Source organism: Lycorma delicatula, chromosome 3 (assembly GCF_047948215.1).
Source record: "Lycorma delicatula isolate Av1 chromosome 3, ASM4794821v1, whole genome shotgun sequence".
Lineage (NCBI taxonomy): Eukaryota > Metazoa > Arthropoda > Insecta > Hemiptera > Fulgoridae > Lycorma > Lycorma delicatula.
Window position 1 is genome coordinate 107,006,221 of NC_134457.1, and position 26,087 is coordinate 107,032,307.

At 27.7% G+C, this 26,087-nt stretch overlaps 1 protein-coding gene across 4 annotated transcripts in view; it reads left to right on the plus strand.

Moving 5' to 3' along the window:
• LOC142321868 (major facilitator superfamily domain-containing protein 12-like) overlaps positions 1-26,087 on the plus strand; it is a 122,475-nt gene that overhangs the window by 24,815 nt on the left and 71,573 nt on the right. For 2 of the 4 annotated variants that reach the window (XR_012755724.1, XM_075360328.1), the window contains exon 1: positions 7,752-7,915. The exons of the other annotated variants lie outside the window; for them this stretch is intronic. Coding sequence is in view for 1 of the 2 variants with exons in the window: in XM_075360328.1 (XP_075216443.1) it covers positions 7,888-7,915 (28 nt within the window). In the remaining variant the exon portion in view is untranslated. Of the gene's footprint in view, positions 1-7,751; positions 7,916-26,087 lie in introns of those variants that run through there. 4 annotated transcript variants of the gene reach the window in all.

The following is a 26,087-nucleotide window of genomic DNA, read 5'->3' on the forward strand; positions in this document are numbered from 1 at the left end:
ATACTGTCCCACAGTCATTAGAATAGGGCTTCTGCTTGTTCTGATTCATATAAATTATTTAAATTCAGTACCTATTTACCTTAAGACTGTAATATAATATAAATATTACATTGTTGTTAATGATATAAAATTAAACGTGTCAATTTATTTTGAATAATCAAACTATTCAACAGTACAAAACTGCACTCACTGATCAGGTTTCACTGTTTTCCAGTTCCACTAGATATTTTGGCTCTTTATATATATATATATATATATATATATATGGGTATTTTTAATTTGACTATGCATTTAATTTATGTACATAAGAAATGAATTGTATTTATTTTACTTTTTTTGCTTATTCATGTGTTATGGAGTAGAAATTTGAAGTTCTTTTGAAAGATTTATGATTGAAAAAATAGTTTGAATTGGTTTCAAAAAACCCTTCAATTATCCATATTAGGAAACTTAAATGATGATCTTCAACTCTGTTTACGTGTATTTTCTTATATAAAAATTAAATCTCAATTTTTCATATGTAACAAATTTCACATCAGTACCAATAAGATCAGTAATGATTACAGTTATGCCACCAGACACAGTAATATTTTAGCATTAAAAAAAAACCAGTGCATTATTATGAAAAAGTGTTTTTAAATTGAATTGCCATATCTCTTGGAGTTCTCTCTAAAATTCAGAATGAATTTTCAAGTTATAATAAACTTAAGTGATTATAAGAATCAGATCATTATTTGGCATCCATAAATCTGAATCATGTAGAACAATGTTTGGTAAATTAAAACATTTAATTTATAAATTTGTTTATATGTACAAAATGCAATTTTCTAAAATAAAACCTTTAAAGACTCTTATTCTTTTTCATAAACATAATAACATCCACCTCTACCAAACAAAAGAACTAACTGTTTTACTATAATTAATTGCAATTCATCATATAACAAAGAGCCTTATTTTGCTTCCATCATTTTTAATAAATTATCAACCCATCTTAAAGATTCTACCAGTTTATTTCAAGTAAAATTAGATGACAGTATTAATGTCACTAAATTTTTAAATAATAGTCATTAAAAAATTAAAACCCTCAGTTTTCTGCATCTCTTTGAATAAATGAATAAGTGCTTATTTTATTAACATCTTTTGGATTGTTCATTTTTGAGGTATTTATTTAGTATCTTCACAATTATTTTAATATTACTCCATATATATATACATATTTTGTGATCGTTGCTCTGAACAAGGTTTTATCATGGTTTCCCTTAATCCACTCAGGTGAATACTGAGTCAAGTTCTTTTTTATCATTGGAGTTACATACCTACCCTTTTCTTATGTGGCCTGTATAATGAATTATTATGCATAGATTAAAATAAAGTGTTTATTTTATGCATTGGAATCAGGATATACATTAATTAGTTACAAGTTAATTTTAAAAAGCGTTTATTTCAATTTTGATATTATAAGGCTTAATAAAACAATCTGAATGAAATTTTTATTAACATCATTGCTGTTTTGTATAATATAATTTGTGTGATTTATTACATAAATGTATTTTTATTGTTTATTTTGTTGTTAGTCCTTAGTTTTTTACTATTTTGTTTTCTATTTTATACTTTTTTCATATATTAATAAATAGGTAAATTCCTGTAAGGAGAAAATCATGTGTTGGCCGGCCCCTTAAGATTCTTTCTTTAAATGGTTTATTATGGTTTGAAATTAAGTTGCATGATCAAGTGATGCAAATTCATAAGTCTGAAGTATTTCAATGTCATCAGTTAAATTAATTCTTATTTTGAGTAGCCATCTATTGATAAATAAGTTATTCTATTTTTTTTTGTGGTTCTTTTATTTTTTGATTATTTGAAGATAATAATTTTTTTTATTTTGCCTTTTGAATTTAAGGTTGTTCCTTTGATTTTTTTTTTTGGTTTTATATTTTTTCTTTTTATAATTCTACATGGTTTTTTAAAGTATTTTAAAAATGATTATTTGGAATTAGTTCCAAAAAACAAATTCCAAAAGTTAGATATAAACTAGTGGATTTAAGTTGAGTATTTTATTTCTGGTTGTTATTTGGATTTTTAAGTTGATTGGGGTTTGTATTTGATAAGTTTACTTTAAATATTTTTAGGATGAATTTTGTTTATTATTTAACTTTATTTTTTTTAACTTTTGTTTATAGATTTCATTTGATTTATCTGTTTTATTCCTTTTTTCCTTATATTAATTAATCTTTCTTATAGTATTTACATAAAGTTTTCTTTCTTTTTTTGTATTTTTGGTAAGCCACATATTGAGGCATCCTGGAATGGGTACTTTAATATTGGAGGGACAGGTAGATGGGAAAAATTGTGCAGGCAGGCAACATTTGGAATATGTAAAACAAATTGTTAGAGAAGTAGGGGGTATACTGAATGAAACAACTAGACTGCTTTGGTGTTTTGTGATCTAAAATACATATGTCTGAAAATATATGTATTTTTGAGAAATAATGCAGATGAACCACTGAGTATAAAAATAGGAAGAGAAAAGATTATGGAGGTAGAAGAATTCTGTTATTTAGGAAGTAGAATTACTAAAGATGGATGAAGCAGGAGCGATATAAAATGCCGAATAGCACAAGCAAAATGAGCTTTCAGACAGAAATATAATTTGCTTACATCAAAAATTAATTTAAACGTCAGGAAAACATTTTTGAAAGTATATGTTTGGAGCGTAGCTTTATATGGAAGTAAAACTTGGACTGTCGGAGTACCTGAGAAGAAAAGATTAGAAGCTTTTGAAATGTGGCGCTGCAGGAGAATGTTAAAAATCAGATGGGTGGATAAAGTGACAAATGAAGAGCTGTTGCAGCAAATTTTGAAGAAAGAAGCATTTGTAAAAGTATAGTTAAAAGAAGAGACAGACTTATAGGCCACATATTAAGGCATCCTGGAATAATCGCTTTTGATGTTGGAGGGGCAGGTAGATGGGAAAAATTGTGCAGCCAGGCAACGTTTGGAATATGTAAAACAAGTTGTTAGGGATGTAGGCTGTAGGGTAAGTACTGAAATGAAACAACTTGCACTAGAAGGGGAATCTTGGAGAGCTGCATCAAACCAGTCAAATAACCGAAGATAAAAAAATGTATTCATGAATGCTTTTTTTAAACATTTATTTGTCCGTTGTTACAATTTTTTTTTAATCATTTTGTTTCTTTTATCAAGTTGAAATAGAACCATTTATTTTAGTTTAGTGCTTCAGTTACTGGTTATAATTCCTGATTTCCTCCAAAAAAAAGATAGTTCTGCAAGTCAGTGGATAGTTTTCATTTTAATTTCACAATTACATCTATATTAATATTTAAGTTAGATGCTAACATAAACATATGTATATTATAATGTAAAAATGGAACAAAAAAACTTTATAGAAAAATTGTTGTTTTTTATTTTTTGAATACTTTATCAAAATATGGAATGGGTATCTAAAGAAATAATTAGAGACTATTATAACACCTGTATCTATATTGTAAATTCATCTATCTACTTTTTATGAAATTCTAACCAAAAAAGATGTTATAGTATATTTTAATATTTTCTTAATTTAATTTTGTTGAAAATAGCACATTAAATGGAAGTCAATTTGTATTTCTTCTTTTTCTTTATAAGTTTCTCAGTGACATTAATAAAGGTTTTGTCATCAATAAGACCACTTTCATAGCCAGTTAAAAGTGCTAATACTTTCTATGTCAACCGTTGGGGTTTCACGTAGCACCTTTGTTTCAGAGCTAATTGATCTGAGACTGAAAGAGCCATTGCTAAAAACTGTAATTGAATTAATAGCCATAATAAAACTCAATAATTCCAACTCATAGTAAAGCAAGTATCTAAATGTACTAGTATTATTGGGTTAGTAGTTATTATTTTTATTTTACTTGTTCTTTTAATGTCTCTATTTACTAGTTTATTAAAATACATAAAGTAATTCTGGTTTAAAGAGTTCATGTGGGAATCCTTCAAACTAAATCATATTTTTGTTTTTCTACACATTTTTCACGTATTATTATTTATTTCAAGTTTGTTTTAGTTTTTAGATTCATTTTTTTTTGTGAAATATATTTATTTTTAATTTTATTTTTTTATGTTTTGAATAACTAACTTACTGCATACATATTAATAAAAAATTAAATAATTATAAAAATTATATTAAATTTGAAAATAAAATTTAATTTTGATAGTATTTGAACAAAATATGGATAGCATTAGTAAAAATGTATCATTTCTTTTATGAGATTGACAAGAAGAAAATTTACATATTTGAAGGTGGAATATCTAATTTAAATATCAAGTAATTGAAGTTTAGATTCGAGGTAATTATTTCTTTCTATCTTCATATGAAGATAAAAAAATAGAATATCTCAAAAATTGCAACAATAATAATGCTTCAGTAAATAGTATACTTGTAAATAGTTACATAACATTTAAGAAACTAGAAGTCATATATTGAGATATTTAAAAATGTTTAGATAAACTCCTAATAATGTGACAATGACTCATCTGTAAGTGATTTCATATAAAATAATCTAAACTATGCCGTCATATGTGATTATAACTGCCTCTGTTGTATACTGCTTCCAGTTTGTCTAGACTTGCAGAAAAATACAAAATGAAAATCCTTTCTTTCATTATAAACTATCTCCATGTGAAGTAAGAAAAATAAATAAAATAATCAAACCCTACATATTTAATTCAATATTATCTGGCAATGGTGGCAGCAGATTTTGTTCTTTATGCCGAATCCAGGTTATGATGATCTGATTGAGATATGAAATTTTCTCAAGATGGAAGTGCAGTTTTTATAAAAAAATCAATTTTCTATTCTTATTGTTATTTAATTTGGAGCTGTAGATAATATAAAAGTATGTTAGCAATAATTATTTTCAATTGCAGTTATCTCAGCAAAAGAAAGGACCATAGTTAAAAACTTTAGTCCTAAAGAACATATAGCATAAAAAATCATTTATTTTTGGTTAGACCCTAGATGATGTTGTTGATTTCATGTCTACACCTATATCTTATTAAAGTTTTTCCTCCAGTTTCCATGTGGATGAAAATAATATCGACATTAAACTATTTTTCAAATGAAATTTTCATCACCCTTTTGTCTATAAATCCAATACAATAGAATTCATGTCACTTTGTTGTATCACATCAGCCAAAACAAGCATCAGTTGTATCTAGTAATTTAAATAACACACTTTACCATAGAAAGTTAGTTACGATGTTATAAAACTTCCAGAAAATTGCAGAGTTTAAAATTTAACTGAATAGTAGTTTGAGTGATACATTTATACAAAAATATATTTTTTTAAATTATAAATTCTTTCCCTGTTCTAATCTTTAAAATTATTTCCACCTTGATAATAATTTAGTTAAATAAAAATAATATAATAAGTTAGAAAATATATAAAAAATTGTTGATTTTTAAAGATGAGGGTAAATTATCCCTTCCTCTTTTTTAAAAAAATAAATTAATCTCAAGGTGATAGGGGAAATAGCCAAAATTAGAAAAGCATTTTAGTACCTCTTGTTTATTACCTTTCAGATTTACCACCTCATCTAATCTGACCTTTTAAAAAAATGTATTAAGATACATTTTTAATACATTACTTACTCACAACTTTGTACACAAGTTATTGTAGAGTAAGCTATCTGTTCCTGAATGTAAAGCAAAATGGATGTCAATAATCTTACATCATTTTAACAAGTACAATTTTTTAACCTTTATTTAGAGAGGTGCAAGGTTAGTTACTTTACATCAGATTCCAAAATTTATATAGTCTACCCAATTAATATTTGTACCCAAAAATGCAATAAAAATCTGAGGTTTCCATTTTAAATAATGAAGTTGGTTGGCATATTGAAAAAAATGTGAAGATTCAAAAAAACTGTATTTTTAATGTAGGGAAAATCTAGGTACCATATTTAAAGTTTCTCTTAAACTTATAGTTTCAGAGATCCCAATAGTGGCCATCTTCAGTTGATCACTATATATATATATATATATATATATATATATTAATATATTTTTATCTCTTAATAAATAAAATTTATATTAAAATATATCATTTTTTATATAAATATATATATTTTTTATATTTATATCTTTTTATGTACTTTTTATATCTTAATATATATATATATATATATATATATACACAGTAGCATGCAGATTAATCTGAATACAGATGTTATTTAATAAAAAGTTACTTTATTTTGAAAAATCTCATACCTACATAATTTGTGAATATTTAGAACTTAAGTGTCCCTCATTTTACACAATTTTTTTTATTTCTACATCATGAAACCATATCGATATTGCTTTAATGAGGTCAATTTTTGTGGTTCAATTCATTTTTGAGGGTCGTTTTTTGACTATTGCCCAAAATTTTTCTTTTGGATTTTAAGTCTGGGGAATTAACTGGCCACAAGAGCATTTTCATTTTTTGTGTCACTACCTTTTCCTTCAGAATTTTGATATAAACATCACTTTTCAATATACCTTCTACTGGAAGTAATGAACAAGGAAGGACCTTAAAATGTGAAACAAACCCAAAACAGTTTGTTCTAGGGATGGTTTAACTGATTGTTGATTAAGTACCTGTGATGTATTTTCATCTGATGCTTTTCTAACCTAAGAAACCCTTTACCGCTGAACATAAAAATGTGACTTGAAAACATAACATTTTGCAGTCTTTTTTGATTCACTTAACTTTTGCTTTGCCTCATAAGAGCTTTTTTTTTGCACATTGCTGGTGTTAAAAGCTACTTTTTAGCTGGCTGACAAACTTTCCATTCAGCTGCCAGAAGTCAACGTCTAACAGTTTTCACATGTAAATTTATTCCAATAGCTGCTAATTCTCATTCACTGTCCCTACTCCAACACTTCATTCAAAAGCTATTTGTTGTGTCATACAAGTATGCTCAGAAAGAGAAACAATTTTCAAACACTTTATTGGAGTTATGTCCGTTATTATATATTCAAGAAATACAGAACAAAATATATGAAAATTGATTTTTTAATCAAAAATGAAATAAACTTTCACAAAACACCATTTATAACATGAAAATTGCTAAATAACCAAAGAAAAATAACCTCACATTTCACAGACAACTTAAAGAATGGGTATGGTCAAGCAGTGTAGCCCCACAACATAGAAATAAGCAAACAATTCCCTGTGTTCATATTAATTTACACACTACTGTTTATATATATATATATATATATATATTAACATTAGCGCATACATACAATCAGTGCCTGCATCTTTGTGTTAGTGAACACATTAGTCAGTTAAGTTTAATACTTATTACTTTTCTCTTAAAATTGTGAAATTTTATTCTTCCCTCTTAAACTATAGATTCTGTTATTGGGCAGACTATTTATTTTTTAATAAATTCTATTCTTTTACAACAATAAGAACTCATTAAGAACTACTTCAGATGACTAGTCTGGTATTCATTTTTTTTAATGTATGGTTTTCTTTGTAAAGGAAATAAATAAGATTATAAAATACCTTTTATTGAATTCTGTTGTTTTAATTTATTTTTATTTTTTTTTTAATAATACTTATTACTTATCTCCTGATAAAATTGTCAATTTTGTTCCCCCTCTTAAACTATATATTTTAATAACATTTTTTTTTATATATCTATTATTTTATAATAAAAACCAATTAAGAATTCTATTTTCAGAAGAATAGTTGAAGTGTAGATTTTTTAATTTATGGTTTTTCTTTGTAAAGAAAATAAACTGTGTTTTATTGAATTCTGTTCTGTTTTATTCTATTTTTAAATTGACAAATCACATCTGAAATTACTTCAATATTTTATAATCATAAACTATAAGAAATGACAGCTAAGAAATTTGACATTGCCGGTAAGTTTTTTAAGTATGTAACTAATTATTTATTCTTTTTTGTGAATAGCAGATTTATATTAATTTTCCGCTTTATTTATGAACATTGATTGAATCTTTTATTTTGAATTTCTTGTTTTGGAAAAGTAAAAAAAAATCAGTTATTGTTTTGTATTATTTTCTTTTTGATTATAATTATTTTTGTTATTGCTGATATTATAATCAATTATAAAAACAAAGTTTTATCACATAATTAGGTTTGAATATTTATCAAGTTACTTATACTTAACTAATTTACATTTAATTTTCCTGTACCGTAACATAAGCAGTGAATTCTGTTTTGAAAATTAATGTGCAGTACTTGTTACATAAAATTACTTTATTTTTCTTAAATTTTTGTTGTTTTTTCTGAAAATTATATTTCTTTACATTTTATATTTAGTATGACTGCTTTAAAAAAAGGTAACGATCTTTAATCAGGCATATTTTATATATATATGTTTTTAAAACAAACTATTTTTTTTACATTAATTTGTGTAATTTTCTATTTGCCTACTACTAACATAAAATAATAACTACTAACTTTACTAACTTTTTTGCCAACTACTACTAACTTAAAAAGACATATACGATATATATATTTTTTACTTCTAATATTTTTTAATTTTATAGTTTTTTTTTATGTCAGCACAGTTTAAAAATAACTAGCAACAGCTTATCCAAGACTTACTTTTACTGACTTAAAAAAATGAAATTTAAAGATTTTTAAGAATAATTTTTAAGCAATTTCATAAAAAGGGAAGAATATTCTCTGAGAGTCATATTCTTTGCCAAATGGACCATGTATCTCAAAATTCAAATTTTATCTGTTTGCATAGTTTAAGTAAAAAAAATATTTATGTTGTTGCATATAGCAGAGCCCAACAACTTAAATTTCCATCCACGTGGTGTCATAATCCAATGGTGGGTGTAGATGATCTAACATTACTGATAGTAAAATTAGATGTATTACGTAGCAGACTGATTGACCTATACTAAAATAATGACACTAAACATTAATTTACTTACTATAGCAAACTAACAGAATTAAATTATAATTATTTATTATGTTAAAAAATATGGCTCACATCTTAAAAATGCAGATACAGACTTTGAATTGCATAACTTAAAAAGATATGATTTGAATTAGTCTTTTTGTAATATGAGTAACAGAAATTAAAAATTATTTTTTCATATGGAGTGTGACAAACCATTTAAAACACAAAAAATAAAACTATAGATGGAAAGTAATATAAATGTAATGGTTTTTTAAAAAAAATCGTATTCATTTTACAGTTAATATTAAAAACAAAATTAATAAATGTACATAGAATACTTATATTCCAAAATTCTAATTTTAAAATTTGATCTTTTTATATATTTTGAGTTGGTAAGTAAAAAAAAATTTGTTGCATATATCACAGCCCAGTAACTTAACTGTATATTCATGAGTGTCATAATCCATTGGTGGTTGACGATCTAACATTAGGTATAAATCATTTCTAAAAAATTATTTTGAAGACATCAAATTTTCCAAAACCATGAATGTTTTATATACCAGGTAGCTGAAAAGTAACTTACACCTCTAAACCACCTTTTACAATTAACACTATAGTTAATTGTATTTTTTATTTTTTTTTTTTGTTTTAATTATTTTGCCGTTTTAAGTCTGAAACAGCCGCTTCACTTAATCCCATGGGGTTCTGGCCAAGATGGTAAACAACTATCCTGATAATCCTGGTAAGTAGATTCCTTCCTGACCACTCATCTCTTTTCCTTATCCTTAATCTCCCTGATATTGGTTTGGTGAGTGTAGGTCTTACCACACTAGATTATCTATGCCTAAAGTTTCGTAGGCTTGAAGAGCCAGTGCATATTTGTATTGGCCAAGGAAACTGCCTGTAAATCAACTCAAGATCACATTTTCCTGTCAAATGATATATTTGATATATACCAACTTCTTTCCCCTCTTACAAGTATTAGCATTCTTCTACACAGCACTAATGTAATTTATTATCTGCTCTTCAACATAAAATAATTGATTTTAAACAAAACTTAACTTATCCTTATTTTTTTATTTTTTTCATTTTTAGTAATTATTAATGTTAGGATTGGAAATTACTCTCCACACTCATTAAAGGACAATAGGACACTCATTAAGCAATAACCAAGAATAACATATATTGTTTTTTTAAAGTGTACTATTGAATTTCTTAAAAATATGAAAATAAAGAATTATAAAGATTACTTTTTCTTGGTTGTTTTTATAGCATCAATTTAAAGAAAACTTATCTCTAGAAGTTATGAATTTTCAAAAAATTTGAATTGTATAATAATGAGATCTCCAGAAAAAATATATCAATCTCATATTTTATTTTGAATTTTAAAGTTTTAACTGTTTTTTTTTTTTTTTGTCTTCAGTCATTTGACTGGTTTGATGCAGCTCTCCAAGATTCCCTATCTAGTGCTAGTCGTTTCATTTCAGTATACCCTCTACATCCTACATCCCTAACAATTTGTTTTACATATTCCAAACGTGGCCTGCCTACACAATTTTTCCCTTCTACCTGTCCTTCCAAAAATAAAGCGACTATTCCAGGATGCCTTAGTATGTGGCCTATAAGTTTTAACTGTAATAAAAATATATTTTTGCTAAAAAAATGATTTTTGTTGTCCATGATAATTATCAATGAAAATTATACATAGTTATGTTTTTGACAAACTAAACCAAATTTAGAATTTAAAAGTAAAATATAATTACAGTAGTAAACAGGATGAAGGATGTAGCAGCCTTTTGACCTACACCTATGAATCAATTTCGGGAAAGAGGATAACAAAAAAAGGTTTGGTAGAGATAAAGTATCTATCCATCAGAGTAATTTAGCAACTTGACGAAGACCAGGATAGGTAGTATTACATTATTTTCATTAAGTTTAACCCTGAAATTTTTTAAGCTTATGTAATTAAATTTTTTAGTTTTTATTTTGAAGTAAGTTGTAATGTGATACTTTTATTATTAATTTAATTTTAAATAGTCTTTATACATTGCTGCCAGAAGCTTTGGGTTGTACTCATATGTCTGAAGAAATATGTGTGATCTCCATGTTATTAGTTGCATCACCAAACTAGTGAGAACTTTGGGGCTTTGATGTGTCTGATTTAAAAATTCTGGGTTATAAACCATTCAGTTTGTTTATTTACATCTTGAGTTAAATTGTTTTAATGACAATTGAATAAAAGGAGTTTCTCAATCTTATCTGGGGTTTATCATGTTTCAAGCCTTACTCTACCATATAGACAAATTTTGGTAATTTTTATTTTGTTGAAATCTTTCTGGTGACCATTTGTAAATTTTTCCAAATAGCTTAAATAAAAGAATTTTCAAAAAATGATGCATTAATATATGATTGGAAAATGTTTTTATCAAATTTTGAGTTTTTTAAAGTCCGACAATAAATTTGGACATATTAGTAGTTGTTTTTAATGTGGTATTGATTTATGAAAACTAAATATCAAAAATTTAAATCAAAATTGTTTTTGTTTTGTTTTCAGAGCATTTTTCAAGCATGTTTAATTTAATTTTGTTAATTACACAATTTTTCTCAGAATTATAAAATATGTCAAATATATTTCATTATTAATTAAATAATTGATAAATGCTTTATATATATTTTTTTTTATTATTTTTATTTTTTAGTTAAGTGTTGCAAAGTAATTGTGATTGAAAGGTATTGCATAAAAATAAAATGAGTGATTTATTGATTAAAATGTATATAATATATATAAATTATAATTATTAGTGATAAAGCTTTTACATTAAAAAAAGTGTATTAATCCTAAAAACACATACTTTATACTTTTAATATATAACCTTCATAATAATTATTTGTTTATCTTTTTGTTAGCGCATGCGCACACACATATAAAATATTTAAAATTTACCTTCAAATTAGATTTATGAAGATAACTTTATTAACAATTATTTCAATTATCTAAAATAAAATTTTTTAGGCTGCCCCTTACATTCAAAATAACATTTACAATCCTCCTATTTGCAGTATTAATTTATGTATGGTATCACAAAGAATCTCTTTTAATTATTTATTGGTATTGATTTTTTCCCTAATTTTTACATTGCAATCTGTTAAACTATACTGTCTGTTAAACTGCTTATCTGTTAAACTGAACAATAAGCAACCGTCCATGGCTCAGTATGACATGTAAATGAGGTGAATTCTTGTACAGACTCAGGCCAACCATTCCTGTGGTGTGGGTTTATTGAACCCCAACCAGCAAAGTACATTGGTATCCATTGTTTAGTATTCAAATCCATACAAAAGTAACCAATTTTTACTAGGATTTGAAACTCCTGGACTTGTTTCGACTTTCAACTTTGAATAAAAACAGCTGTTAAACAAGTGATTTGCAATGAGTTTACTACTAGACCAGCTCAACGAGCCATATAAGTGGGCCACAAAAAAGTAGTCCCACCAGAATATGGTATAATGAATAGAATATTAACATCATAAGATGGTGCACAGGACACTGGCATGGTAAATTGGAACAAAGGAAGGAGATGTATATTCTTACGTAAGAACTCTCCTCCTGTGAGTCATGTAATTATCCATCCCTCCCCTCTCTTCCTGCCCCGACCATCAGTTGTCTGCTTAGATCGAGAAGATGAGGTGTGTTGTATTGTGTATATATCAGCAATGTATTCGATTCCAGAGCGAGTGAATATTGTAGAATCGTACATAAGAACCGGTTCTTTAAAGGAAACACAGGAGTTATTCTGTAAAGCATTTCCTAATTATCCCATCCCATCTAAACGCAGCATTCAGCAATTAGTGAAGACATGGCATCAAATGGGATCTGTTGTAAATGTACCAAAGAACAGGCGCATTCTGCACACCTAAACTTCAGGCATGCATTCCAAAATGATGCTTCTCAGAAATCTACTAGTCCTCAGAAATCTACTAGAAATCTATTGCAACAGGTCAGGATGAGTGGAACAACTTACAGATGCATTCTGAAGAGTTGAAGTTGAAACCACATCGCAACAAAGTTATTCAACAGTTGAAGGAACTTGTCAAGCACAAAGGAAAACATGTAACTTTTTGTAATTGAATAAGGTTGCAGGTGGTTGTTTGGGCCAGTTTATGTTTATCATGTCAGATGAGGCATGGTTTCATTTATCATAAATCCACACCTAATATACATGGTACCTGTATTTGACAAGGAGATAGATGTGTGTGGTGTGCTCTATTTGGCACACATGTTATTGGTCCAATATTTTTTGACACTACAGTCAACATAGACCATTTGAAAGATGAACATGAGTACTGCTTTTCCTACAGGAATGGATGAGCTTTCACACACATGTGAGAGGTCACTTGATGCTTGTGTTTATGGTCTGTTTAATGCTGGGTGAACAGTAAGTAGAGGCTTATGGCTGCTGCAACCACAAGGTGACCATAACAGTCGTCACCAGAGTTGTCAAGATATGACAAGTATGTATGGAAATGTTGAAAGGACGAGTCTACCAAAAAAATCCACATGCAATCAGTAGTAAGATGGAGAATATCAGAATGTACATCAGCAGTATTACCCCAGCAAAATGGAAGCAGGTATACCTCCATTTGTTAAACTGTGTGGAGCTACTGTTTAAAAAAGATTCCTTTTATACTGATTAATTAATTTATTGAAGTGTTTTTGTCCTTAATAATACCTCTGATCAACTGCTTGAAAGAGTAGAATTTTGAGGTTTTTTTTCACAAACTTCATATGATTATTTTTTTCCTTATTAAATCCATCCTCTTAGTTATTTTTTTAAGAATTATGTGTTAATGATTCAACTGGAGAATATATATTAAAACTTACTTCTTTTCCGTTACAAATTTTTTCATTATCAATAAATCTTTATACTTTTAACTCTTGATACTTATCTGTTGTATCAATGGTATACTTCTGAACATTTTTACTGAAATTTTTTGTGTTATTTCTACTTTTTATTTTTTTTTTATGTTGACTGATCAATTTATCAAATTTTGGCATTTTTGTATTCATCCAATTTGATTACTTTCATTGACTCAATTTGATTATATCACATCTCAAAATCAAGGTCTTATATTAGATTCTCAATTTTAAATATTCTCTAAAATAAATAATTGACCAAAGCGAAATAAGTTTCTTAATTAAAATTATATTTTTTTATAATATTGTATTGACAATAGTTAATAAAATATTATAATCAGAAGAAAATATTTTACAAATACTCAATAATTTTCATTATATAAACTGTTTACCGCTTAGTTATTTTTTACATCATTAAATCATTTTTTCATTATTTAACTTAAAATTATTAATAGCATTATTGAATTCTTAATTTCTTATTAATTATTGTATAATTTTGAACATTAATCATTCGGTCAGCCTACTGGTAAAATTATTGTTGCAAGGCAAAATCATGTATTTAATGTAAAAGAAAACATAGCGAGATAAAAACTAAATCTTCTTGTGGCTTAAATTAAAGAATGCTAACATGTAATTTATATACCTTATGTGAAACAGTGACTTTTGTATGATTATAACCTTATAGTACCATTAAATTGGGATTTCCTTTGTAACAAGTAAAAGAATATAATTTATATTAATAAAATAAAATTTAATGTCTAGTAGTAAACAAAATGACAGATGAGTTAACATGGAGGGAGCCATTTCATGTTTTAATCATAAGTTTAAACTGGTTTAAACGTCATTGTAATTTATTTATTAAATGTGTAAAGGGATTAAAAGAGGAGGAAATGTGAAAGTTACTTGAACTACTAAGTAACTTAAATATTCTGTGTTATTCATACTTCAGTTAAACAATCTTTTAAGTTCTACTTTAGAAAGTTTTCTTTTTGGATGATCTAATTTTAGCAGTTCAAGGTACAGAAAATATCTCATAAAGTCAGATTATTAACTAAATAAGAATTAATAATTCTCTTACCTATTGAATGGATTACAACACCATCGTCGTTCTCCACTTGGACAGAATATATCTCTTCCAGATGTAAATCCAGATTGAATGATCACCGCTTTAAAATTGTACTTAGATGCAAGATGTATCGTAGGTGCATTTCCTATACTCCAACCGAATAGTATTGTATTATTTTCTGTTGCATCATATTTTGATTTTAATAAATTCCATGCAGCTTCTATATCAGCATACACGTTACTTTCACTCGGCAAGCCAGTACTTAAACCATAACCAGAATAATCATATGCAAAAATGTTACAATTTAAAAATTTAGCAAGATATTGTAAAAATCTAGCTACTTGTCCCAGATCACAACCATTTGCATGTGAAAATAATATATTATACTGTGCATTATCAGATGCCTTAATGTACATACACAATATTTTATTTCTGTAACGTGTTTCTGTATAAAAACAATCAATAGTTGTGAAAACTTTGACTATGTATTCTGCCTCAGGTTGTTCTGAATTGCATGTGCAAATGTCAGGTTGATTCATTATTTTTATTTTATATTTTCTTGGATTCATATCAGTTTCTTCTGTTGGTTCTAACTCATATGTGCATGGTGGGGGGTGAAATGCAAACTTAGCTACTATTGAATCAGGACATGGTGGGCAACAAAATATACGTAACAATTTGCAACAAAACATTTTATTTCAATTTGTGTGCATGAAAAGTATGATTTAAAAATATAAGTAAGAATTTCAAATAATAATTCTGTACTATTTTGTGTATTTTATGGTTTCTACGGAACTAGATTTAAAAATGTCAATTTTTTATGATTGATAAAAAGATTTTTCCATTAATGTGCTTGTTTAAATTTATGTATTTCTATACATATTATATATGGATATTTTGTTGACTGTAATTTTCACATGACATTAAGGAATCCTTTAGAATGGGCATACTAGCATGTGTATTTCTTGTCCTTGTATTGTCAGTGACTATGTAGCTGTTTTACCTAACACTGCCTGTCCACTTTGTATTATTAATTAGAAAAAAATAATAATGTAAAGGGAATATTCAATGATAATATTGTAATACAACTGCCTAGGTATGATAGTGACTTGAAACACCTTTATTACAGAAAGGCAAGAACTTAACCACAAAACTTGACATCTTGACATTAGATTAATACATTTTTTTATATTTTTATTTGATATTAACTAACATGGTTATCTTAATTTTTCGGTCTTATAATACATACACTACCCTTGAAAACTGTGCTAAATGTTATTTAATTTCATTGATCTACAGGAATCAGTTTATTAAACCTCCAACTTCCATAGCACAGTGGTAGCATCTCAGTGTTTCATTCCAAAAGTCTAGTATTAAAAATCTGATCAAGCTTGATATTTTTTATAGTTATAAAATTTACACATCATATTCCCATGCAAAGGCTTTGAGATTGTCATAATTAAAAAAAAAAAATACCTTAATTCAATTGAACTGCTTCACATCTTTCAGTCTTCTAGGATGCTAGTCCCTGAGATGTTTAGGTATTATGGAATAATCAGACTGTAAGAGATATAAGGATTCTATGGTATTGATATTTTAGTTATTGAGTACTTAAAATAAATCAAACACTATAAAAAATGTACCAAACTGAGAACAGCAATTTTGTCTAGGGTATTTTTAAAATCACTTTTTATATTAATTCATATACTTTTCCAGAAAATTATGCATATAACTTTTGATTGATGGGTTTCTCAAATATCAGTTTTATTTACATTCAAAACTGCATTCCCCAATTTCTGTATTCATCTCTTACTGAGTAGTGTGTTATGTATATGAGATTGATACTGCTTAATTTTAAACAAGTATTTAAATCACTCTGATAGAACTATATATATTGTATTAATAATAAAAATGGGTATATATTACTTATATACCTTATATTATAAGTTATACCCTTGTATTAAAATAAAAGGTGTGTGACTTTGCTTGTTAATTAACTTTGCTTTATTTTTCATCCAGTTTATCTGAAAAAAATTATGATTTTTGTATGGGATTTGTTACTATAAAATATTGATTATTGAACATAAAGCTACATTTTTAAGAAAGATTTTTATGTGTGACTAATAATTATAAGTCTGTACAAATATTTATTATGTATTCTATTAACCTACAACACTAATTGTGTGTTGATACCTGGCTAATATTATTATTCATGCGAGCTAATTTTTTAAAAACGCTACAGGAACCAGCAACCTATCATAATCAGTTCTTCTAAGTTGAATTTTATTGTACCACTAGTAACAACCAAAACAAGTGATTTCATAATAATGAAGGTAAATTATGTTTTCAAAAAATATCAAAATTAACAAAAAGATAAATTTTCAACTGTTCTGATTGTGGTTGCAAAAGTAGTTTTAAATGTTTTGATTTAAAAAAGCCTGATAGAAAATAGAAATGCAAGTTAAGGTTATTTATTGTCTAAAGATTTAAGCAGTTTATGTTTTTTTTACACTAACTCCTCTTGAATTCCCAAATTTGAAAACTATTTATTAATTTTAGAGTACCTTTGGTTACCTTTAGGGATTTGGATAATGAAATTTTGTTGATATTTATTTTGCTGGTATTTTTGTGCAGGTCCTTAAATTTGGTTGCTAAATTTTAAAGTTGCTGCTTTTTTTAAATATTGATAGTTCTTTTCCATTTCAGAGGGGGCTGATGGAGGTTTGGGTATAAAAACATGACACTTGGATTTCTTTTTAATTAAAAGTATTGATACCTAAGTTTTCATGAAAAAGTCACTTCTATAATCTATTAAGACATAATAAAATATTGCTGGAAGTACATATATAATAGCAGATATGTTATGGAATTTATCGATTGGTAATTTGTCTTGTTTTGAATTTTGAAAAAAGGATTTTTTGGCAAACATTTTTTACCTTTATAGTCTGAGATTACTGTAATGAAACGGTTTTTTCTTATTTATTAAATATGTTTCATGATGTGCTTTCATAATTTTTATTCCATAAATGTTAATTGAAAAAAGCTGAAAATTAGTTTCTATTAATAAAAGTGTCTATTATTGTTATCAGATAAATTTTGTTACAAACATTGATTTAATTAGTTTTAGTGTTGACTGTTTAATTTACCAGTGTATTGCATTTTAGTGTGGAAGTAACTTTTTTCTTATTGGCAGTTAGCCTTACCATAACCTTAGATTTATTTATTTATTTTTTTTAACCTCCGGGCCCACCGTTAGGTATTGCTTCAGAGGAGAGACGAATGATTTGTAGCGTGTGTGAAAATGCCATGCCTGACTGGGATTCAAACCTGGGACCTACGTATGAAAGGCCCAAGACCTTACCAATTGCGCTACGGAGGCCGACGAACCTTAGATTTATTAAGATTCCAAAGGCGACATAAATATTGGAACAGTCATTTATAGTGATGGATTACTTACATAAGAACTTTTATCTATTAGTTACATAGTATTGTTGCAATTCTGAGCATATTACATCGTTGCAAAGTAGGGAATTTGAATCTGTTGTTAGGTTTCTAAACCCCTCTTTCCGATGAACTCATCATGTTGGCTGCCATTTACTATCCAAGCTGTAAACTTCCACAATATGATATGATAAATGTATAGCAAAAAACTGCAGACTGATTATTATTGCAAATTTCAGTTGTGTCCTTTATTGTAATCGCAAAAATTTCGGTCTTCAGATTTCATCTCCTTTTTTATTATCTTTTAACCTTTTTTTTATTTCCTTGTATGAAGTAAAAGAAGTATTGTGATCGCGAAACATTTAGGTTTTCATATTTCAATGGAAATATCCATTTTAACCATTCCAGAAACCATTTTCACTAGTTTTTCGGCGTGACGTCTGTACGTACGTACGTATGTATCTCGCATAACTCAAAAACGACTAGTCGTTGGATGTTGAAATTTTAGATTTAGCACTGCTGTAACATGTAGTTGTACACCTCCCTTTTGGTGGCAATCGAAATTAAAATTTTAATTAATGAAATATTTGGGTCTTAAAGGGAAGGCACATCGGTTCGAATCAGACTTCATCTCTTTTGTTTTTTTAGTTTAAATATATTGATTTAATAATTATTAATCCGTGATAGTAAAAAAAGGTTTGCAATAAAAAATATTTAATAATAACAATAAAAAAATTGAAAAAAGTTAATTGAACATTAAGCTACATTTTTAAGAAGCATTTTTGTGTGTGACTAATAATTATAAGTCTGTACAAATCTATTACGTGTTCTATTAACCTACAACACTAATTGTGTGTTGATGCTTGGCTAATATTATTATTCATGCGAGCTAATTTTTTTAAAAACGGTTCAGGAACCAGTAACCTATCATAATCAGTTCTTCTAAATTTAATTTAATTGTACCACAAGTAACAACCAAAACAAGTGATTTCATAATAATGAAGGTAAATTATGTTTTCAAAAAATATCAAAATTAACAAAAAAATTAATTTTCAACTGTTCTGATTGTGGTTGCAAAAGTAGTTTTAAATGTTTTGATTTTAAAAAGCCTGATAGAAAATAGAAATATAAGTTAAGGTTATTTATTCTCTAAAGATTTAAACAGTGAAATAAAATTTAATATACTTTTAAAAATGTGTATATGTAATTTATAGGCGTACAAGGAAGTTATATGGTGTCCACATAAGATTTGATGAATCATCTGATTCTTTAATATTAATTGAAAATTATAATTTAGAATCTGCTGATTTGAAGTATCGTTTCGTTTTTAGCTGTTTATGGTTGTGTTTAAAAATTAATTTAAGATGAGTGCTCCTTTATCCGATTGCACTAAGGAAAATTATTACAGTGTTTTAAACAATGCAGTGATATGAAACCAGAAGGGATTGGTAAATTAGTTTTAACGATATTAAGAATTGTTTGAGTGGAACAAAGATCCTTGAATGGACTGATCGGTTAAAAATACTAGAATTTTTACGTACGATGAACATCTGAAAGTTAGGCCATCAGCATGAAAGTTAATTATGACAATATTCTGCGGTATGTAAGATCAGTTTTTATTTACTTCAGGCCTAAAGGTGAAACCATGAAAAGTGAAAACTATTGTGTCTCTGCTATCACTGAAGGCAAAAAACAAGTCCGAAAGGTGTGTAAACTTTTAAAAGGTTTGATTTTGTTTTATGGTAACAGTTGTCCTCCTACACCCGTAATAAATTTTTGCCTTCAAGATTTCAGTTTTGAACTGCTGGATTATCGGTCGTACAATCTTGATTTGGCTCCAAAAGGAAATAAAATGCTTGTTGAAAAATAGACTAAAAGTACGTAGAAGGAGAGAGGATTATATTGAAAAGTAAGCATAATTTTTTTTAAGCAGAAATAAAAGTAAACGATTTTTTTAAATTTCGCTTTACTTTTTGACTTACTCTCTTGCCTATGTATTGCTTTCCCTACGAATGTAGCTAGAATAGCTATATTGAAAGGAAAAGTATGATGATCTATCAAAAATAAGGTAACTGGTTTTTAAAATCTTACGTTTTAGGGTCCATCTATACAAAAAAAGAATATTTATGTAAGGATGTATATGCGTACTTATGTAGGAATTTGTGTCGCACGCTTTTGGCCTTATACCTCAGATTGACCGAATCGATTTTCTCCAAATTTTGGCTCAATAAATTCTAAATGTTGGGTATTGATCATGTAAATTTTTTTCAAAATTCTTTTATGGGGTTGGGGATGTCGCGAAAAAACCAATTTCGATTTTCTTCAGAGGCACTTTAGAAAAACGTTTTCTTTGGCAGATTTTATACCTAAATTGTATAAATAGAACAAAAAACCTTTTTTTCAAAATAATCAGTCCCCAGCTCTTAAAATTGAATTATAAATTCGAGTATATGTATTTTTTTGGTTCTATCTCCCTTCGGTTTTTATATATATTTTTTTATTTTTTTTTTTTTTGTATTTTGTATATCATATTATATAGGCCTATCAAAAAATGTCTACAATTTTCAAAATTATAAACCCCGGACCTTAAACAAAGAAAAACGTATTGAAATTTTTTACGTTCTTGATTACCTTTTATTAGACGGGATGTTATATTAAAGGAAATCGAATTAAATCTTAACCTATGAATGAATATATTTTAGAATTTGTTTTTAATTTATTCCCCACCTTTAACAAATGTAATATTCTTTTTTTTTGTTTTTGACTAACTCATTTAATTTTTACTTCCTTGTACGAAGTAAAGGAAGTATTGTGATCGCGAAAATTTCGGTTTTCAGATTTCAACGGAAATATCCATTTTGACCATCCTTGAATCCGGTTTGACTAGTTCAGCGTGACGTTTGTACGTACGTATTATGTATGTCACCTAATTCAAAAACGATTAGCTGTAGGATGCTAAAATATTGGACTTAGGACTGTTGTAACATCTAGTTGTGCACATCCCATTTTTATTACATTCGACTGTACCAAAAGTGTCCAAATTCCAAACTGCACTAATAAGCTCTCACTGAGAGCTTTTCATCGATATTTCGTAAGTGGTGTTTATTTTCATTAGTTCCAGAGTTACAGCCAAATAAAATTCTAATTAATTAAATATTTGGATCTTACGAGGGGAAGCCCCATCGGTTCAAATCAAACTTCATCTCCCTTTCTTTTTTTTAACTTTTTAATTTCCAATCAGAGGTTAATAATTATTAACCTCTGATTGTAAACAGAATTTTACAATAAATAATAATTTAATAATAATAATAATAATAAATATATATATATATATATATATATATATATATATAAGAAGTTATTAATATATATATATATATATATATATATATATATATATATATATATATATATAAGAAGTTATTAATGAAATAAAATTATATGTACCTTTAATTAAAAAAAAAAAAAATGTATATGCAATTTAATAGGCGTACAAGGAAGTTATGTGGTGTTCGCATCACATTCTTGTACATAACGGAAACAAGTATTAATGGGCTCTTTGGTATTGTCAAATTAGATGCAAATCTCAGAATCCTTATGAAAATGTTCTGCTTCTACACAAGAATATAATGATAAAAATCAATATTTTTGTTTTGATTTATTAATTTTATAATAATACCAAGTAATTCTTTATGTTTTACATCAGGTCATTTACTGCTTTCTCGATTGAAAACGTTTTGAAGAAGATTTTTTAAAAACATTTTGGTTCAGTTTATACTAAAGTTAGAATTTTAAATTAAATATTATCATTATTAAGTGAACTTGTTATGTCAAAAGGATTGCACTATGCATATAAATCTTTTAAACATTTAGTTGTTTTACTTTCTACTATTCATTAATTTTCTTACAGAATTTTTTTAGTGTACTTGCATCTGAGGTTTTGTTATTTGTCTTTTCCTTCCTCTATGATAACATAAAAAATACAATATTATTATAAAATTACGTGATATTAAACTTCTGCAGTTCTTTGTTGATCAAAAAAAAATTTTTTTGTTCAGTTATTAATAAATTTACCAAAACCATTGTTTCACAAATTCTATTCAGTAAATACTAATTAAAACTATTGAACTGCCTGCTGAGTTTACTAAGAATCTCTTTAAATGTTATAAACTTTTTAAAAGATTTAAAACTGATTTCATAGAATCTATGAAAAAATATATTTATTAAATTCTTTAAACGTTGACTTCTAGAAATTTAACAATCTATTAACCCCTTGCTTGGTGATTTCAATAAATCAAAATTTAAAGAATTTTGAATGTATTAATTTTTAGTTTCAATTGCAGGTTTTTTTTTAAATTCAATTAGGCAAAGAAAGACATTGGTTGTATAAAAAAGACCATTCACCAAATTTCCAAATTCACTAAGACGAGTAAGCAAAAACGTATCAAAATCTTTAGATGTGAATTGCAGTTATAACGTTTTATCGGCAGCCATTCGATGAGCTGGTCGGAATCTCAACTGATAACTTAGCAGCTGCAACAACGTATTCACCAAATGGATTCAGTACCCATATCTTCGAGAAATCATTTTTATCTTCCGGCAAATACTCCGTCGACAAAATTTTTAGCTTACGCAAATTCATCTTCATGGTATCCAAACTTTGGTGGTGAATAATATTGTTTTCTTCATCCAAATTTTTCTCAATATAATCGGAAGTGAGTGGAAAAATACCAAAATTTTTGCTTTGAAGGCGAATAGTCTAGATATCAAGCTTCTTAATGAAAGCATGAACTTTGTCAGTCATTACTAAAATCTTTTTATCACATCCTTGTGAATTCACATTCAAGTCGTTTAAATGGGAAAATAAATCAGCTAAGTAAGCAAACAACAACATATACTCATTCTGTAAAAACATTGAGAATGGCGTGTTTATACTGGAAAAATATTATTAATTTATCTCGCAATTCCAATAACCGGGTTAACACTTTCCCCCGCGGTAACCTTCCGTGTGGAAAAGAAGGGATTTTTTCTTTTCATCCGTTTCATGGCATAGTTTAGCAAACAGCCTACTCTGTAATGGTCGTCTTCTAATAAAATTAACCTTTGCAGCTTTACAAAGAATTTGTTTAAGATATTCCGGCATATTTTTTTTTTGTGGTAAGAGTATATCTGTGAAGGAAGCAGTGCTGAAAAATAGTGCTTATTCCACTCTTGGAATAAGACGTTCTTTTAATTTTTTTTTCAGAAATCCACTGTTCTTTCCTGTTATCGCCTTTGCATCACCATTATATACTGCAATACATTTTGTCCCGTCTGAAGTTATAGTTTTTAGTAGCTTCATAAAAAAATCAAAAGACATTGTCCTGTTTTATGACCAGATATTGATTGTACTGCTCCTTTGATTGAACTGCTCCTATCCCACAAAATGTAAGAACTGAGAAATGTTTTGCAAATCTGTTGATTCATCAAATTGAATGTTAAAAAATTCACTTGAACTCACTTGATGAAATATCTAATCGCGAACATCGGCAGCCATATAATCGATTGACCTTGATACTGTATCGTTAGAAAGCGGAATTTTTTTTTCAATTTTTTTGCTTCTTATATGCTTATTAAAACATATAACTGGCCATATCAATTAGACTGAAAGGCAGCCATAACAGAAGTGGATGAAGAACTTCTACACAATCTCTCCTTTAAAACTTACAAGCTAATTAAAATAAACCAGCAATTGCGACTCCTCGGGAGTAGGGGTCGCATTGCTCCCTCCTGATAGTTAGTGCCCCGTTGTGGCGTATTCCTGCTAGCCTATGAAGCGTTAGCACCAAAAGGACTTCAGTGGACGGTCTGAAGGGGAATTACGTCGGGAGGACAGGTTTCATAAGCCTAGCCTTCCGCGGTCGGCCCATAAAATGGGTTCGATAACGCTGGTTTAACAACGGATTGGAATGCAATTAAATCCGTCCTTAAAATACTAAATAATAAACAAAACTTGAAAAATTAGACCCGCCATTTAAAATAAACCTTTTAAAAACACGCCCGATTAGAATCATCCAGCAGCAAGGGACTCTGTCCAGGTTCTGCGATTTGTAGGGAGAAATAAACTCCCGCCAACTTTGCATTCCATTCCATTCCATATCAATTGCAGTAGGCAATATGAGGGTTTCTGTGATTGTATGGGGTTTGGACATATCTACCCTTATTGCTGCGAGATGAGATGCTTCAAGAGTATTTTTATCAGTATGACGATTTACAAATAGAAGCTTGTTGATTTCTCAAAGTATGTAATTTCTTTTGAAAAATTCCAAGGGTTTGCTTTTATGATTCCAATGTTTAGTTTTCAAGTGTCAAATTAATCTTGATGGCTTCATGCTTTTATCAGAGAGGACTTGAAAGCAAGCAACGCGTTGTGACTTTCCATTCATTGAGGTAAAACCATAATTTAAATAACTGATTCAGTTCCTTTGACAACTATAGTTTTCACTCTTGCTTGACACTAGAGATGTGTTTTGTTATTTCTAAATATAGTTACACCAATGGGAATATCGCTTGTGTCATTCACATCGGTGGCATCCTGGACCAAGGCGACTTAGAGATGTCATATGCCGTGGTTAAAAGATGACCTCTGGTAAATCCCATCAGGGCTATATACAGAGGAGGTGGTTGGAGGGTTTCTTCCCCTAGGGGATCAGAATGTCATTGTACAATCTTGTATTTTTTCCAAGTGATTCACTGTATGTAGATGGCTCAATACATTTTTTCACAAATTTATCCATTTTGCATAAGAATCTAATTGAAAAGAAAATAGGAGCACCGTTTGACCGCACCCTAAAAAGTTAAACGTAATTATTATTATTTTCAATGAAACTACACTTTTAAAAACTTAAATAAAGCCACCAAACACATGCTTTGCATTTGAAACTAAACTGACATTCTGCAATCCCTTATGTCTCTTTTATACTGCTGAGAGCACAACATGTTCAAACTTATCATATGCATGTTCGAACATGACACTCTCAAAGAATATTATGTAAGTAGACCAAATTACAAGGAATGCGTTCACATTAAGTTGCTCACACAAGCTTCCAGCTTATGTGATGAATTAATCATAAAAATAAAACTTGAGATCGTTTTATTCAGTTTATTTTCAATATCTGTTTCATTTTTTTCTATATAGAATTGCTTTCACTCCATTTTAAACCTATTCTGCTAGTTTTCTTACATGGAGTGCTGAGATGGTAAATAACAATACAATGTTACATAAAAATAGAAAATTATTTGTACATATGAAATTGCTTGATTTACAAAAATAAAAAACTTTTCAAAGTAGTGAGGAAAATTTATGGAATAATATTGATTTTTTTGTGCATTTTATCTTGCATTAAATGGATTGCAGTATTAAAAATAATAGAATTAAACATTTAAATTAGATAAAAGAAACAATAATGTATTTATTGTCTAGAATGATACTTTTTTATTTCATAAGAAATTTATGTAGTTCAGTTTTATCTAACTATGTCAATTATATTATTTAATGTCCTAAATTTGTAACATTTTTTTTTGGCATTTTAGTCTCCTGATAAAAAATATTACTGCATTTTTCTAATATCCATTATCTCTATTTTAGTAATAATTATTCTTTTATGTGTTTTTGTTTTTATATTTAATTTTTTTACCAATTATTAATTGTAAATATTTGTTAAAATTCTGACACATTTTTAATGTAAATGACAT